General features: G+C 38.3%; 1 protein-coding gene across 1 annotated transcript in view; it reads left to right on the top strand.

Annotated features, from left to right (window-relative positions):
- Positions 1–19,336, top strand: part of COL25A1 (collagen type XXV alpha 1 chain) — a 440,867-nt gene that overhangs the window by 246,756 nt on the left and 174,775 nt on the right. Inside the window, exon 5 of the mRNA XM_081131694.1 lies at positions 18,774–18,791. Coding sequence (XP_080987820.1) covers positions 18,774–18,791 — 18 coding nt within the window. The remainder of the gene's footprint in view (positions 1–18,773; positions 18,792–19,336) is intronic.

Genomic DNA, 19,336 nt, shown 5'->3' with positions numbered 1-19,336 from the left:
TAGCCACGTTGACACAAAACCCTCATGGTCCTGTTTTCAAGTAAGCGCCCCTTCGAGCTGAACTTTTCAGAGCCCTGTCGAACATGCTTAGGTAAACCCTCATGCTTGTCCTTGTTGCTGTCTTCTCCCTTCTCTGGAAATCCTCCCTCCTCCCTCCTTCAACCCAATTCTTGATTCAGCTTTCATATTCCATGTGCTTAGCCATATAACTTTGGCTGTGATGTGTAAATACACATTTTTCACTTGAATTAATAGCATTTCTTTGCTATTAATTATGCAGTACATTTAATTGGAAGTTAGAGATCAAAGCCCTTTTATCTAGATCATTTGATGCTCCAACCCTGTGAAGCAGGTAGGGCTGATCATGTTGCTCTGTTTTACTCACTAGCTATAACTGGGGCTCAGAGAAGTGGAGTAACTTGCTTGGAGCATGTGGCTCATAGTGCGTGTGGGCAGCACTAGGCTCTAGAAATGCTTATATTTGATCTTTCTGTAGCAAATAAACATAGACCTGTGGGGGGGGGGGGTGGTCAGTGGGGGGAAAAGGGGGGATATCTGTAATACTCTCAACAATAAAGATAAATTTTTAAAAAATAGAGCAGCAGGGGCTGGCCAGGGACTGAAGTAAGCACGAGTCAGGAGGTCCAAGGGCTGCACACCAAACAGAGAGGTGAGGGGCCTGCTTTTCCTAATCGCCCCACCGTGCTCTCCCTTCCTCCTGGGCTTTGTCCTGCCGCATCTTACAGTGTTCTGTGCAAGGAGAGTGGAGATAGGAAAACTAGGGCATCTATACAAAGGGGCTGAATCACCACTTCCTTCCACTAATAAACAAATGAAATCCATATTTGTGTAGCTAACCCACAGAAAAAGGGGGAGAGTGTTTGGCAGGCACAGTAGAAACCCAATCTGGAAACTACAAATTTAAAAACAATTATTTTAAATTTCATATCACAAACTTCCTTTCGGAGGCTTCCGTTAGCTGCATCGATGTTAGGATATTCTTCTGGGAGCACAAATGTAAGCGCTCCAGAGCTCTGCACTGCCCAGAGCCCTGGGTTTTATGGGGCACATGAAAGCATACTTTGGTTCTGTACTGCAGACACGGCCTTTTGTTCTGATATATAATTTCATTCAACAGTAGTAGACACACATACTTTGTCTCCTGGTTTGCAGTTTTGGGAACAATTTCAACTTGTTCCAGAGCACATTATTAACAACCCATTGGCATACAGTTTCAGGCTTTCTCACAGGTGAGAGTGAAAATTGAAAGAGTGGATTAGAGAGTTCTCTGCAGGCACCCTGGATAATTTATCGCCCTTCTGTTACAATGGCTGAATGTATATGACTTTCGCCATATGTAGCCTTCCATTTAGACTTCTAATCAATGGTAGAGAATAAGAACTGGTTTTTAAAATCCATCCCTTGGAGTGGAACTAATCAGCTTGTGGTTTCCTTTCAGGTACTCTGACCATTGTCCAATATGCCCTCCATATCCTCAGACAGGAAATGACCTAAAGTTTCACTTCCAGTTGTGGGGGTTATTTATGCTGATGCCCCCCCCCCCCAGGCCTACCCAACCCTCTACTTTGCATATTAAAGTTAAGCCTCTAATCATTGATTCTTCATGTCCGTCTGGAAAGTTGATCTGGCATTGCAATTACCTACAAACTTATTTTGTACATTATATGGCATGAGTTGAAAGGAAACTATTTTCGAATTCTTGTATTGTTTACCAGTCTGAAAGATGAGGTTTTATTCCTTTGCCTGACTAGATCCCCTGGGTTTTATTTGTTAAGAATGGTATTTTCCCATAGGCATTAACTGCCCTGTGTAGAGGCGGGAAAATTCCCTATTTTATCTTTAGTTTGGTGATGTTAGTAGAGTTTCGGAAGAGGGACTGTGCAGAGCATGAACAAACTGATGGCAATTTCAGATCGTTGGAACAATTTGAACAAAATGAAAAGAAAAATAGCTTGACCTTGTATCAAATATCCTAATTTGTAAGAAACTCACTACAGGAATTGCATATTCCTTATAATACGAAGTTTCCTATGTTCATATAAATAATGAAAACCACAAGGCAAATGATTCTGGATCGGGAAACCTCCTCCTAGTCATCATGGTGAGGAGGGGAAGCTTTTATTTTATCCTTAGAAGTATCATTAAGGTGGAGGCAGTTTCTTTTATTCCTATTCATTTCTCAAACTTCCCAGTAACTCTATTTACTAAAGCACCTCAGTCCTTTCCTAGGCTTGTGTTCTGTTCAAAATAAATCACGTAGGAAGCTTTCACTCATGTAAATTATTACTGGGAATTGACCTGTCTTCTCTCTCTGTCGTAGTAGGAACTCAACCCATTGCCCTAAGGTGCAGTGATTCCCGAGATGTGACCACTCTAGTGCTTTCAGTGATTTGTAATACCCTTATCATATTGTCAGTAAATTAGACTCCATGCAGAGTATAAGCATGCCTTTGGGGAATGTTTATATTACAACATTTCTTGTCTGGGGACTGGAAGCCGGCCTCACTTCAGGTGTGAAATGTTTCCTTGCTACATCCTGCTTTGCTCCCTGACAGTAGCTACAGCAGGTGACTTACTGTTAAAATCAACATGATAAATCTCTTACAAACAGACATCTCTTGTTGCATATTTATTCTCACTTTGTCTCATTCTGTGCAGGCTAGCCTTTTAAATACATTAGGATACCAAGAATGGTATCTCAATAGTATCCTTAAACTATAGATCTTCATAATTCTTACTTTTAAACTATGATCAAAATTAGGTAAATATTGTTTGGCCTCATCTATTAAAGGTATCATATGAAGCCCAGTAATATAAATATATGTACTTATATAAAACTAGCACCTTGTCCAACATCCAAATATATATGTTATGTGATACTAAGTTCTAATATTTGGCATTTAAAGGCTTTTCATTTCTTTCTAACAAATGTAGAAATGATGTGTCTGTAGCAGTTGACCAAGACAGTGACTCTTCAGTCAGGGTGTCTTGTAGTTCAAACTTTTCTGCTAACTAGAAAACAAAGTTATTTTTATAAGAATCTTTTCCTGAGATTTTTATCTTCAAATCATGAAAAGCTTCAGAGTACGAGAAATTCAAAAAGTGTAGAATTTTAGTTGGTGGGACATCAGAGACTGAATCCAAGTTTTCTCTTCATTTTTGAAATTAATGAACCAAAAGTGGAACCCAAACAGGAATCTGAAGGAAGACGTTGTCACACTGACATAGAACTATCTTGCAGTGATGAAAGTGGACACATGAACCATAGTATATAGCATGTTTTATCTAAATTAATTTATTTCTGAGGGAATATTTTTTTAATGCTTCATATTTTAAACTATTTAATTCATCAAAGTCATCATGTCACATCTGTTACAAAGATTTGTCTCTTGCTGAACTATAGCCAACAAATTTTCCAGAAATGGGACATTTTTCAGTTTATTGCGCTCTCATCACTGTGGCATAAACCACAGCAAGTGTATTTCTTGAGTGATGCTTAAGATGAATTAGCCCTGTGCCTTCTGTTTCTGCACATGGAGTTTGTTTCTTAAGAGAAATAGGAACTTTTAGGTAAAGTTGTCTTTCAGGTTCCAATCAGGCATGAAGTTTTACATTTTTGTTTTTTAAATACTTAAGTGTTTAAGAAATAGAATAACACCATGAAGGAAATCTATTTCCTATTTTTAAGTAATATTATTCTTTAATTACTTGAGTTAAACTTCAAAAATTGGTTAATCTTTAATTGCTTATGTTTTACCTTAATTTAAATGTAAATAGTTAGGAAAAAGTTTTGGGATCTATTTACTATTGAATTGAATGAAAATATTTGAATAATTTGGCATTATTTATAAACTTTGATTTTATTGTTCTTTTGGATTCAGATCTTATTTAGACAAGGTTAACATTTGTACAAGTGAAAGATTACAAATTTATTATGAAATGACATAAGGTTGAATGATGTGTATATTTATTAAAAAGGATACTGCCAAAAAAACCACACAAATTATAAAGGCTAGAAGAAAACGGATTCTACCTCATTATTAAATGGGTTTAATATTTTTCATTCTTTACTTACCAAGGGCTCTTTTTGAAAGGGAAATGTTGAAAAGAAGAATTTAGAAACCTGGGGAATTTCTATAGCAAGAGAAAGGCAGGTTAAACTCAATTCTCTAGGATCGCAATGCAAAGAGGTTTCCCATTTATTGTTTCCTTCAAAAATCTGAAAATCTGGATCATGGTTTGATTGAACTGTCCTCTCTCTTCTGATTGGGATTGCCTTTTCCAGTTCTTGCCTACAGTCACATGGCTGTCCAACGAGGGGGACCAGGTTCCACTGTACTACAGACTGTCCCTGTAGCGATATACACAGCGCTAAAGGAACGGGGGCTGCACTACACCTGCCCTCTGACATCAGTGAAAAAAACCCTCTCTTAATGGCAGAACCAGGCCCCTTGACTTCCTTTGCGAATAGGACAGTACCACAGACCTCTCCTGTCCTAGTTCATGCTTCACACACCTATGCATTCCATGAGCGTGCGTGTGAACTGAACTGAAACTTCTCCCTGAGCTCTCCTTTCAATGAGAAAAATAAATAAATGACCGAAGCTTGCAGTTTGTCAAAAGCTTTGAAAAGATTGCTTTAGCAGACTTTATTCCTGGAGGTTTGGACTGCCTTTCCGCCACTTCAGGAAGGACCTGGTGGGGCAGCCTAATTCAGTTCATGCACACCAATTACTAACACAAACGTGTACCTTGCCTACTCCCTTTCCCTGCGCAATTTCGGGGCTGGTCAGTGAACCGTGCTCCAGGCAGCACACAGAGCCATTCATGCGTGGGAGCGCGTGCTTTATCCTGTCCCCAGCAGGCTCCGGGCATGCTGCGGCTACAGCCCGTGGGCCCACGGTCTTTTATCCCTGGGCAGTTACTTTGAATCATTCAGAAAGAACCTGCTGAGCCTCATCAATAGAGGTAATTTAGCCAGTGTCTCTAAAATGCTAAGTTGTATTTCCTGTCTCAACTGAGAACACTTGTAGTATAGAATAAATGAGATGTATTTAGTACCCTCTTGAAGATTACATTACAGTATCTAATTTAGTCCCAGCATTATTAACTGTATAATGTTATCTGTTAAAGTAAAGGTGGTTTATTTGACATGTATTTGTGTTTCAATACAGTCAATTTTATGGCAGTGAGAAGAGAAAACTATAACTGGTTTTTACAACTTGAGATTTTGTCAAAGGTCTCTCCCAGTTGCTTGGGAAGGAAAAGCCCAATAAAGTATGGGACTCTGAGAATGCATTAACTTCTCAGTGTTGTTTGTGATGGCAAGTTCCACTGTTGAAGGGGTCCTTATTTTCCTTTGCTCCTCTAGCATCACCACAGTGCCTGAAATTTAGTAGACTGATTGGATAAAAAATAATATAAGGATGAATGTTTTAAAAAATCAAATGTTTATTGTATGACTTCCACTGTCCATGGTGCAGTATACCAAAATAGTTAAAAAGCACAGGCTTGCCAGCCAGTGTGGCTCAGTGGTTGAGCATTGACCTATGAACCAGGAGGTCACAGTCTGATTCCCTGTCAGGGCCCAGCCCCCGGTTGTGGGCTCAACCCCCAGTAGGGGGCATGCTGGAGGCAGCTGATCAATGACTCTCATCACTGATGTTTCTCTCTTTCCCTCTCCCCTCCTCTCTCTGAAATCAACAATAATAATAATAATAATAAAAACACAGGCTCTGGAATTTACAGGCCTGAATTTATATCTCTGCATTTCTACTTATTTGTTGTATGATCTTGGGCAAATCACCAACCTCTCTCTGTTTCTCAGTTTCCACAGCTGTAAAACAGGCTAATCATGGTGCCTGTAATGCCCACAAACCAAACAGCACAGTGCCTGGCATATTGTAACAGGACCGTTTAAGTTTTAGCCGTCCAAAGAGCATACCATTTAATAGGAGACATAAGATAGCAATAGCTATAATTTTAAGTAGAATATAATGCCGCGAAAGAATCAAGACAACAACCTGTGGGTATTCAGGAGAAATCGAGTTCCCATCTGCTGTAGGAAAGCAGGCAAATCTTTGTGGAAGAGGTGGAAGTCCTACCACTCGGGTGGGATTTGACAAGTGAAATGGGCACCTTAGCAGGAACAAGGGTGTGCTGGTGGTTGGGAGCCTGAAGCAACTGGAGGGAGGTCCTAAGGGCTGAGGGCTTCTCCAGAGGCGGGGCCAAGGGTTCTGACTGCCAAGCGTAACTGAGCCTTGATTTGGTTAAATTGGGATGTCATTACGTTTGACAGAGTAAAAGTGAAGTTCTAAAATTTGGTCAGTCCCTCCTGCCAGGACTGCCTGCGTGCTCTAAGTGCCATGTTTCTCCCTCTGGTATTTTAGCTGCATGCTGTTTACATAGTCACTGTAACCTTTTTTGTGTGAATTGGTTGGTAAAGTGTATTTGGCCTTGTTACAGAAAATGTAGGAATGGGTGACTCATACAAATTCTGTGGTAGTTCATCATCTCAATATCTAAAGACAGTGAGAACTGTGGGAAAATTCAGAGTGTTTGGGCAACATATTATGCATAATTACTCCATACTTCCAATGATTTTTGAATATTGAATAAATATATATAGTGTTATCTTTATTATTGTTATACTCAGTTATTGACACTATAGTTATACAATTAAGCATAAAGAGATTGAAGCATAAAATAGCTAAAATAAACTAAAAGCATGTTTTTAAAAACCATGAAAACAGTTATGGTAAAAACAACACATCAGACATTCTATTGGTTGATAAAAGCATTGATATAATTGAATTTATTAAATATAGTTTGGTGGGTGTATCGCAAAAATAATGCAGAAGGGATAACAGTATATCTAATAAAGAAATGGAAAACACTGTCCCACCACACAGCTCCCATAGTGTCACTTCTCTCCCTAACAGATTAGGTGCCGTGGTCTGTCATTATAATCATGCTTTTATATACCTGCCTCTCCCTCTCCCTCGCCCTCTGTCCTGGCCCAGGGAGACCCCAAGCCTAGTTAAATACAACTCACCCTCTACTCTGCACCTGCACCCACATCGCTCAGTGTGGGTGAAGAAAAACAACCCTGTTAACGGGTTTCATTTTAAATTCACAGCCACTGTTCTCAACAGGATCCATAGTGCTGCGCATACCCCTAATCCACGGTCATAGTTCCTGAGCTTTTTCAAAGCCTTTCTTGCTCCTGAAACCTCCAGCACCTCCTTTCCACTTAACGTTGTTGATAGCCTTGTATTTTATTTCCCTGAGAAAATCGAAGCAATCAGAGTATAACTTTTCTACACTCCCACCACCAAATCTGATCATTTACTCAGATCTGTACCCTCCTTTCCCTGTTACAAGGAGTGAACTGTTCTTACTCTTCTGCATCTGAGCCAATCCCCTCTACCTTACTCAAGGTCATTGCTCTTGCAATTGCCTCCCTGGATCTTTCTTCTCTATTGGGCAATTCTATTAGCATAAAATGAAGGCATAAAATCTTCCTTCTTAAAAAATAAAAATAAAATTTCTTTGACCACGTATTTTCCCCCAGACACTCCCACTGCCCTTCACAGCAAAACTCCTAGAAAGAGTTGTCCATAGTCACCAAGTACTGTTTTCTCACTCTCTCTTGAATCTGTGCCATGCTGCTGGAAACATTCCTGTCCGGTCCCTGGTTACCTTCACCATGACAAGTTTAGTGATCAGAGTTCAGTTCAAATTTGACTGGACTGGATTCAATGCAGTTGGTTGCTCTCTTATTCTTAAAACAACGTTCTTGCTTATGTCCTTGCTCGATTTGATCCCTCTCTGTGGAAGCGCTCCCTACCTTGCTGGCCACATCTCCTGAGCCCAGCTAGTTCTTTTTCTTCTTCATGGTCTCTAGATGTTGGAAAGCTTGAGCTCAGTCCTTGGATCTCTTGTCTTCCTCATTTACATTCACTTGCAAGGTGGCCTCCTATAATCTCATGGTTTTAAATATTATCTGTATGTCAGAGATCTCCCAGATCTGTATCTCAGGCCAGAACTTCGCCGGTGAGCTCTGGACTTGTGTAATCTACCTGTCTACTCAACATCTCCACATGGTTGTTTCAGAGATCTCTCAAACTCAGCATGTCCGGAACCAAATTCTTACATGTCTGCTCTCTGAGCTGCTCCTCATTCAGTCTTCTCTACATCAGTGAGGGACACGATCATGCCTGTAGTTGGTCCAGACAGACCTTGGGTGCATTCCTGACTCTTTTTTCTAACACCCCTCATTCAACCTGCAAATCTGGCACCTGTTTGTTCATAATATATGCATTTCACCTTCACCACCACTATCCTGGCACATGCCATCACTTATCTTTTACTTGGATTGTGACAAAAGCCTCCTGACTTTACATGTTCATACCCTTGTGTTCCTACGCCTTTTTTCTTTAATGAACATAGTTTTTTTAAAATATAATTCAGATTATGTCACGTCTCTGTACAAAACCCCCTCCCTCTGGCTTTGCGTCTCACTCCAGTTAATAGCCAAGTTCTTATTATGACTTACAAAGTTCTGCATATCTGCCCTTCCACCTCTATGACTCCACTCCTTACCCTTTCCCATGGCTCTCTCCAATCCAGACGCACTGCCAGTTACTCGAACACCCGCTCTCCGCCTGGTAGGGCATTCCACTTGCTGTCCCTTTCCCCTCTCTTAGAGAGTTCTTCCACGACCGCCTATAGGACAGCACCCTCCCCCTGAATTGCTCTCCAGCCTTCTTGTCCTCATATATTTTTCATCTTATTTGTTATAACCGCCTGCCACTCTATTTATAAACATCCTCTTAAAGTCTGTCTCCCCTAACAAGAGTGATAGCAGAGGCTTTGTTTTATTTACTGTATTCTTGGTTTCTGAAGAAAGCCTAGTACACTGGAGGTGCTTAACAAATATTAGTTTATGAATAAATAATAAATCACCTGTACTCTTCCCACATCCAGCAGACTTCTGCCTCAGAGTCCAGGAGATTTGGGTCATGGGGTACTTCTGTCTTCTGCCTCTGTACATCCAGATGTGCCCATTTCCTCATTGTCTTTCTCTTCTCAGACCAGATGGGGCACCGTCGCCTAACCCTATGCCATGGCACTCCTCCCTTTTGTGTTCTCTTACATATTGATTTTGCTCTACAGGACTTTTCTCAGCAAATAGTTTTCTGTCAGTTTGTAAACATTTTCCAGTTTTTCTCACCTTACTGCAAAGAACAAAGAAACAAAAAAGTTTTCCTCAACTCTAATATCCCTTTCAGTTACTATCCTATTTCTTTTCTTTCCCTCACAGACTTGTCTATTAGGAGCGGCAAATTGGTACACATATTTTCCACATTGTGCCTTCGATAGACATTGTTGGTTAACGCAAATGTCCTTTCCCAAAGTCTATAACCGAGCTTCACAACCTCCTTTTAACAGGTTATTCTGGGCAGCCATTGCCAACCAATCAGATGGAGCTTCAGATGACACCCGCTTGCTGTCGCGGGTGCTTATTCTTGACTTAACCTTGCTGCTCAGTTACAATAAAGATTCTGACTTCCTATTGCTTAAATGCAAGAGACTCTTTGCAGTTCTCCTTTAAATTTCTTTTTTTGAAATTATCTGAAAGCTTGAGTGTTGTTGTTTTTAATGCTGGGTTGGTGCATTATGGGGTTACATCAGGGATCCTAGGGTGCTTTTTGAAGATTCCCATCCCCCTGCTCTTCCCCTTTGGCAGCCGTTAGATTGTGCTCTATACCTATGGGTCTGTTTCTGTTTTGTTTACTCATTTATTTCTTTTTAGGTTTCATGTATACATGAGATCATATGGTATTTGTCTTTCTCTGCCTGACTTATTTCACTTAGTGTAATACCCTCTAGGTTCATCCATGCTATTCTATTTTATTATTGGTTGCTGTTAATCTCTTATTGTCCCCTATTTATAAATTGAACTTTATCATAGGTATGTATGTATAGGGAAGAACACAGTTTATATACAATTCTGTACTATCTGTGGTTGCATAGGGGAGAATCTCTGGAAGTATCCCCTGCAAATAAGAGGGGGCTACTCTGTTATGTTTTGGGAGTTTGATACACATTTATAGCCAAAATCATAAATTCCTTAAATGATTCCATGAAATAATACAGATAAATCTCAAAACCCAAATATTTTGGTTTGCAAAACAGCAAAGTTTCCAACAAACTGCCTGGCAGGGACCCCCAGTCTACGTGGAGCCAAGACTTCCTATCATCGATGCTTGAGTCTAGACCTCTTTGCCCTTTCTGTAATTTTAATCTACTAAAAGTGGTATGGGGTATACACAAAAAGTGAACTTAAAAACCCTTACTTACTGAATTTTTAAGAATAACTTTATGAATTTTGCAAAATAATTCCAAGTAATTTGAAACATCCTGAATAAGGAAAAAGTTGGAAAATGGAATTAAAAATAATTGACCTAGACCTTTGAGTGAATGAATCTAGTATGGAAAAAAATTAACAGCTTAGTTAAGGTTCTGTTTAAAAGCTTTCTACAGTGAATTAGGTATCATGTGATAAATATTTTTATAACCAAGTCATGGAACTAGTAAAATTTGAGAAGCATAGAAAACTCTAAATATAGGAATAATTACCCATAATTCCAACACCCAGAAATAACCATTATTTTTGTATACTTCCCTTCCCTTCCTCCCTCCTTCTCTCCTTTCTTTCCTGTTTTCTTTTTCTTTTTTTCTTTTTTCTCTTCATGTAGATAGATTTACAAATGTGTCACAATATAATACCTATGTATACACATGTAAAATTACATCCTAGAAAATATATAATCTGTATTTTGTACACTACAATATGAAGAAATAAAATATATAAAGTTCATAATTGGAATAACACTGCATTCGGTATTGTATCATAAAGAAATAATCAGGGATATAGACAAATATTTATAAAGAAAGATGTAAACATTATTTATAATAGCAAAAATCTGAATCAACCTCAGCAGAAAGTTAGACATCCAATAAATTTTAATATTTTAAATTAATGAACAAATAAGAGTCTTTTTCTTATGTTCTCTATGTGCAATTTTTAATGACAAAAATGCACATATGAAATACTTTACTTTTCTTGTTTCCATTATGAATATTTAATTATAAGAAAGTAAAGGATTCCTTTTTCTCCATAACCTCTCCAACACTTGTTATTACTTGTCTTGCTGATTATACCATTCTAACAGGTGTGAGGTGGTATCTCATTGTGGTTTTGATTTGCATTTTCCTCATAGCTAGTGAGGTTGGCCATCTTTTCATATATCTATTGACCATTTATATGTCTTCTTGAGAGAAGTGTCTGTTTGGGTCTTCTGCCCATTTAAAAAATTGGATTGTTTGGGTTTTGTTGTTGTTGAGTTGTAGGACTTCTTTATATATTTTGGATATTAACCCCTTGTTGGAGGTGTTGTTTGCAGATATCTTCTTCCATTTGGTCGGTTGACATTTTGTTTGTTGATAGTTTCTTTTGCTGTGCAGAAGTTTTTCAGTTTGATATAGTCTCATTCATCTATTTTTGCTTTTACTTCCCTTGGCTTTGAGAGCAAATTAGGAAAATCCCCTCTAAGACCAACATCCATAAGCTTAGTACCTATGTTCTCTTCTATATAATTATTGTTTCAGGTCTTATATTTAGGTCTTTGATCTATTTGGGGTTAAATTTTTATGTATGGTAACAAACAACAGTCTAGTGCTGGTGGGAATGTAAACTGGTACAGCCACTATGGAAAACAGTATGGAAATTCCTCAAAATTTTAAGGCCAGAGTTACCATATGACCCAGCAACCCCTCTTCTGGATATGTAACCAAAAAATTTGAAAACATTTATTTGCAAAGATATATGAACTCCTTTGTTCATTGCAACATTATTCACAGTGGCCAAGACATGGAAACAACTGAAGTGTCCTTCAATAGATGATTGGATAAAGAAGATATGATACTTATGATGTTTACCTTTATGATGGTGGCTTATTTGGCCAGTTCTATGGCACTGGACGTAACAGCAGGTCAGAATGTGCTTTCCGTAGGAACACTTCTCATGACCATCTCTATTGTGTTTATAGCGATTTTTTTCAGGGCTGTTGGTCAATCTCAGAACTGTGCCTTGGCTCTCAGGTTTCAGTACTTTAGTGTTCCTCCATATGGCTTTGTGGCTTTGCAGCATAATGAATTTTTTGTACAAACTTCTGTCTGGGACTCAGTGTAGCAGCAAACAATACCTATAGCTGTGCAATATGTACTGGAGAACAGTTCTTGATAAACCAGGGCATTGAGTTGTCACGTCGGGGCCTGTGGAATAACCATGTAGCCTCGGCATGTGCAACTGTTATCTTCCTTACAGCTGCCTAGCTAAAATTGTTATTTCTTTAAAATTTTTCTCAAATTCTTCTCTAATTTATGTGATTTATGTACACATTAAAAAGAGAACATCTAAAAAAAATAGATGTGTTACATATATACAATGGAATATTTACTCAGCCATGAGAAAAGATGAAACACTGTCATTTGTGACAAGATGGATGCATCTTGAGAATATCATGTTAAACAAAATAAGCCAGACAGAAAAAGCCAAGAACTGTATGATTTCAATCATGTGTGGAATATAAAACTGAAAGCAACAAATGAACAAACAAGACAAACAAACAAACAAAAACTCAGACAGACAATAGTATGGTGGTTACTAGAGGTGAGGGGAGTAGGTGGGGTCATAAAGGGTTAAGGGGGTCAAATATATGGCAATGGAAACAGATTTGACTTTGGGTAGTGAACACACAATATACAGATGATGTATTATAGAATTGTACACTTGAAACCTATATAATTTTATTAACCAATGCCACCCCAATATATTTAATTTTAGAAAGCTGTGATACATAAATGCAAGGGAATAAAAAAATAAAGAAAAGATAAATATGGTACTGTGTTGGTAAATATAATAATTTTTTAAATTTATTATGGTAAGAACTTGTTAACCTGTTAAATATAAGAATAAATCTTTAAATACAGTTATTTATTTATGAAAGCAAACATGGAGGAAATCTTCCAAGTTTTGAATCAATTTTTATTTTCTTTACATGAACCCAGCAAAACCACCTCCATGTTTACTCTCGCTCTCTTTCTGTCTCAAATTTTAAAAAAGAAATATCCACCAGGCTTGTGACTATAACTCTTTATTTTTATCTAGTGTAAAATATGGTTTCTTCTTCCCAGAATTAAAACCACTGAGGATTAAGTTTTTTTAATTCTTAAATTGAAATGCTCTTATCTAAGTAATATTACGTGACTGTGGCTAAGGTAAGAATTATTAATATCTATCCTGTAGGGTAACACACTAGGCAGTATAAATTATGAATAATGTTTATTTTAGTCAAGCATGTAAGAGTCCTTGGAAGCATAGACACTGAGAGATTGTGCAATCTTTGCAAAGCATTTTAAAAATAATACACATAATCCTTAATGCTTTACTTCTTCAATTGCTTTTCTCTATAGTATACCACTTGTGTATTAATTCATTTTTAAAATGTATAAACTTTTAATCTAAATTTACATTAGTTGAACGAATTGTTTGTATTGGATAGATAGCCTACTTTAAATTGCCATGCTAAATTTTGTAGCATTTTATAACTATCTAAGTAATTTGATGTAATAGCCTCACATTAATTGGATACAGAAGCTTAATCAAGCTAGGAAGAGAATTTTTCAGGATAGACCTCTCCTGGTTTTTGTTCTGTGCCATGTGTGCAGGACCTAATTCATCCTGTGATGCCCCTACAGTCTTTGCCTGCCTCAGTTCCCTCTCTATTATCCCAGTAATGTTCCACTGAATGGGGACACTTTCTCTTTGACATGAATGTATTCATTCTGCAGTGAACAGAAGTTAAGAGAACCCTTTCTCGAATATTGGATTAAGAAACTACATTTTGAAAATATAACCCTGTAATGTAAGAACAGTAAACTTTCTAATGGTTCTATAAAAATATTGTAAACCGTCTTTGGGCCAGTCAAAATATTCTCACCTTCCAGTGATTCAACAGTTTTTTCAGAAGCACCTTGTAACTCGGGCACTAGGATTTTGAGGTTAAACGTGAACAAATCCCAGGTGCAGTGAGGCTGGACAGGGTTCCTCAGTAGACACATCTGCTCCACTTACCGTCACGGACTCCAGGCCAAACTGCCGTTCTTGAGAGGTTAAGGGATTCCATGGGCATGACTCTAGGATAGGATTCCTATTGCTCCTCCAAACCCCCTGCCACCAGGACAGTGCTGTGGCCACTCAGAGTTCCTCTGTGCTGTTCTAAAGCTTTACCCGAGTGCCTGCTTCAGGTGCTTTTTCCACCTGAAATTTGAGAATTTTCAAGAGATAATGAAGTTATAATAATCACCTTCAAATGATCTTTTTAGGCAGGAAGGGCTCCCAAATGCAAAATAGAGAAATTATTGTTTTGAAGTATTTTCTTTCAATTCAAGAGAATGAAATCAATTGAATCGAGAGTATAAAAACGGTCATCAAACTTGGGTTTCCTAATGAAGAGTTTCTAGGTTATTGAAGTGATTTCTTCCTAATTACCTGGAAGCAGAGGTAGCACCTTTTAATGTTGCGTGAATAGTACTAATATTCCCTCAAGTTTTTGTAAATGAAAGCGTTTTTCTTTAAAATTTATCACAGTGAATTTATGTGGGTCTATTCTCCTAATCAGTATTTCAAAATAAGATTGTACTTTTGTGTGCCTATCTGTGCGTGTGTTCGTGGGAAACAGTATTTGTCCCATCTGAAAAGGAATGACACAGATTTACCATCCGTAAAAAAGTATCGTGTAGTGAATCTAATTGCCTCAGTCGGAAACCTAAATGACTTTGTAGATTTAGAGAAGTGTTAGCGCTTTTTGGGAAGCAGAATTGTGATCACGGCCTAACAAAGAATGGTTGATGTTGCTCTTTCATTGCCTAATGCGACAATACACCCTCCAGTGATGTGTCATCTCATCAGCATGGCCCACCGTGGTTTCCTTGCCTCACAGAACTGTCAGCTTGCTTTGAACACTTCGGAGCCAGGCATCAGCTACTGGCTGCGTGTCCCCCACGCTGTTCCCATTACCACTTTCTAAAGCCAGCGCCTCTTGCTGTTTCTTTTCCTTCACGCTGGCGCTTTTCCTTCCAGCCGCTGCCTGGCTGCCTTGAGGGCACTGCCCTGAGCTGTTGACATTTCAGTAAATCAGCCACTGGGCGCACTCGGCAGCCTCCATATTTACATGTATGTTTGCTCCAAGCGTCAGTATTTCTGTGATTTAACTATTTCCCTTGGCATGGCTCTTGATTATACTCGATTCGGGTTTTTATTTATAGTAACAGTTTGCTGATTTGTTTGGAGAAAAAAAGGTCCTTTTCAGGAATTTTATTTTTAAAAATTCAACTCAGTTGTAGTTTGTGAGCTTTCATCATAATTTATAACTACTCATTTAAAGAGTATTCTAGACCAAAAAAAAAATTTTGCTTTCACAGTTGATTATTAGTAATGTTCACTACCTATAAATTACAGTGGACTAAAAATATATCCACCAATGAATGAAAATACTTGTATTTCGCAATGAATTACTCAAAAGCAACTTGAAAAGTTATGAGATATTTCTTTCAGTGATTTGTGTGGAGAAGGCTTTACCACCTAGTGTCTTCACTCACAGGGTCTTTCTGGGATGGGCTTCACTTTGGGCTCTTATCTAATCTCCTGTATGCTCCGTACTCCGTGGGGAAGCTCTCGCTGCCACTCCCACAGACACCTGCCCCCTTTAGATGCTCTTTTAGGATAATTATAAGAGTCCAGCTGGCCCTGGTCGGGTAGCTCAGTTAGTTAGAGCATTACCTTGATAAGCCGAGGTTACAGGTTTGATCTCTAGTCAGGCCACATACAAGAAGCAGCCAATGACTGCATAAATAAGTGGAACAACAAATCGATGTGTGTGTTTCTCTCTCTCTCTCTCTCTCTCTCTTTCTCTCTCCCTCCCCCTTTCCCCCTTCCTCTGTCTCTAAACTCAATAAATAAAAAGATTCCAGCTGCTAGATTGTTTTCCGACAAGTATTCTAGGTGTCTGCTTGTACACAGTTTGTTATGTCACACTGAGTGTAGGCAGTCCTAGAAACCTGGGTAATATTTATAAGGCTTGCATTGTGTAATCCATGTTTTAGGTGCAGGAGTGGGGAACCTTTTTTTCTGCCAAGGGCCATTTGGATATTTATAACATCATTTGAGGGCCATACAAAATTACCAACTTAAAAATTAGGCTGCTATATTTGGTCAAACATTTAATTAACTCACCCCTAAAGTGATGGCTGGAACTGCTTCTCTTTGGTGTGGCCTTGGCAGGGCCAGACCAGATGATTTCAAAGAACTGTCTATGGCCCACAGGCTGGACATTCCCCACCCCTGTTGGGAGAGTTACCAAGTTTGTCATGTATGCCTCGTTTTTCTGGGAAGCCTCTCTACTAACCCACTTCCTTCCTTCTTTTTCATGTTCCCCACCCTACAGACAAACACAAACATACATGCACACACACATGCACACCCTACACACCTGAAATTCATATCCCATGTTAGGGTAATCTGAGATTTCTGGTGCTGCCTACTTTCCAGTGCTCAAGTAAAAGTAAACTTTTTCATTTTAACATAACTTACTATTTGTCCTCACTATCACTAACATAGTATCTATAACAATGTATATTTGTATATAATAACATAAATATATGCACACATTATGCTAAAATCATTTGTTCAGTGACACAAATGCCACGTGTTAAAAATAGACAAAGTCTCACTTGTAGGACAACCAAAAAATCTCAGCAACAATGCTAAAATATATTCTTTTGAAGAAATTCTTTCTGCTTTTAGAGAATCCTACATTTGGGTTTTCCCAAAAACATATAGGAGATGTAATATATTCCAAGTTTCTATAAATGATCTCATTTCTGAGTTTGCAGTAGTTTGAAATTTCAGAAAGATCAGAAGCTTAAAACATCTAGAAGCTTAAAACATCTAGAGTGCAGGTGAGAGTTAGCATGTATTGCAGTTTCATCTATTACATGGATCTGGGAAGATCCATATTTACATGTAAGCGGAGAGCCCTACTTTGTAGGTTTTCCATGTTTAGAGCTGATGTTAGGCTTGTCTGTTCCCCTCAAGAACCTTTGCTGACCTGGTTCCTGTACATGTTTCAGTTAGCAGGCTGGTGCCTGCTGGTTGGAGGTCTGCATCTGGAAGCAGATATTCATGCTGTCGTAGCTGAGGAGTGGTTGGAGATGCGGAGCCTCCACTCATTGGAAGAGTGCTCTGGTATCATTGTTGATCTGAGCAAGCTTACCTATTTTTTTCTTAAACTTCCAGACTGAAAGGCAGAATGACTGGTGGAAAAAGCATGAACTTCAGAATCAGATTTGGTTTCAATTTTGGCATCCACCTATAGGCTGTGTGATTTTTTCACTTATTTCTATGAGTCTTAGTGTCCTCATTTGCAAAATGCAGGGCAGTTATAAGTAACAAATGGAATAACAAACCCAAAAGTGCCTGGTACTTGGTAAGGAATTAGTGAATATTATTCTCGTTCTCTCGCTCCACAACTAAAGAGCATGGGCGTGGAGTGAGTAGCCTCCACAGCAGCTTGTTTTAGCTCCCCTTCATGGTTTGATCAGACAAAACCTAGCCAACCACATTTTCAGACAAAGCTTTAGAAAATCATCTGTTTTATCCCCAGTAAGAGAACAAATACCCCCCAAAATTCCAAGCTTGGAGAGGGGCTAAAAGGGGGTAAGTCTTCTCTGGGAACTGTGTTAGCTCCATGCTTTCCTGAATAATGCCCAGTGGTATATAGCTGATGCAATGAGATTGTACATTATTAATGTATTTTTAAAGATTCCTTAACTCAGTGTGAACTTTTTCTTTCATCTCATCTTACACAAAACCCAACTGGAGATTTTAAGAAGGTGATGTGTAATCAATACTTTTATTCACAGGTGATTTTTCTCTTAGTGACAAGCATATACAATTATGCAGCTTTGAAATTTTTATCAGCTTAAACAACAAGAAAGTGACATTCCAAATGAATTAGATCGGGCAGAGGTTACATAATCTATTGACTGTATGAGGAGTTATGATGCTCTTAATTGAGCCAAAACCTATCCTTTCAAAATGCTCTTAAATTGGATTATGCAGAGTAAGATAGATGTTTATTTTTAAAATGGACTTAAAATATTATTGCAACAATGAAAAATTCAAAGACTTGGTGAGTTCTAAAACTAAGATCTCTGCCTCTTCTTTTCTTAACTCTGCCATCTTTGAATATGTAGCTCATAGTAAGAGTCTGTGCTAGCAGACCCTCTTTTTCAATAACCCATTCATTATGATCCTGTGAGGTAGACGTCCCTTTCCCTTCTCTTTCTGCAATTTATTTCTAGAGCATACTAAAACCCTTGAGTCATTTTGGAGTTACATGCAATAGACCATAATATCAAGATTTTAGATGATAGCATAGAGTAAAAATGTTGAGATATAATATGATTTTAAAACCACAAAGTAAAGTTTGCCAGTAGTTAGGTATCGATTGTCATCTTCAGAAAAATTTTGGAAAGATTTTCAGAACTAGTTTGAGTTTTAGTAGTGAACGTAGTCACTGAAGAAAACAAATTTATAACTGTTTCTCTTTTTTCAATTTCAGGGTCAGCCTGGTCCTCGGGTAAGTGAACTCTTTTCTAACAAATTAAGTCCAGTTTAGGATTTTTCCAGTGTGGAGGTTTTTCTGCAATTCTTTTCAAAGGATATAAAAAAGCTGTGAGCCAGTGATCATGACACCACACAGTAGACCAAATATTTCCCAGGAGTAAAGCTTTGGGGCCTCTTCAGGGCTGTATGAGCCACGTCAGCTGTTGGACCAGATGGCAAGTTTAACAATGTACTATCATATACAGCAAAACTCTTAACTGATCTGAAACAGAGCCACAGGACTTTAATGTAAGACAGAATGCTTAGGAGATGGCGGGTATGAACTGGCTCACATTAGGTGCTGATTAATCATGTACGAATAATGTTGTTGTAAACCCACACAGGCTCTGATTATGTAGACTGTGATCCTACCAGCCACTTTTGATTCATTATAGACAGATATTGACTTTGTTCTTCATTTTCAATGTAAACCAACTGCTGAAGACACGATTTATAATTAAATGTGAATAGTCAACAGAAAATCTTTTGAGCCCTGAAGCACATTGAAGAAAATGAAGA

Source organism: Miniopterus schreibersii (genome assembly GCF_964146895.1).
Source record: "Miniopterus schreibersii genome assembly, chromosome: 1".
NCBI classification, from domain to species: Eukaryota; Metazoa; Chordata; class Mammalia; order Chiroptera; family Miniopteridae; genus Miniopterus; species Miniopterus schreibersii.
This window is presented reverse-complemented; position numbering and strand designations above follow the sequence as displayed.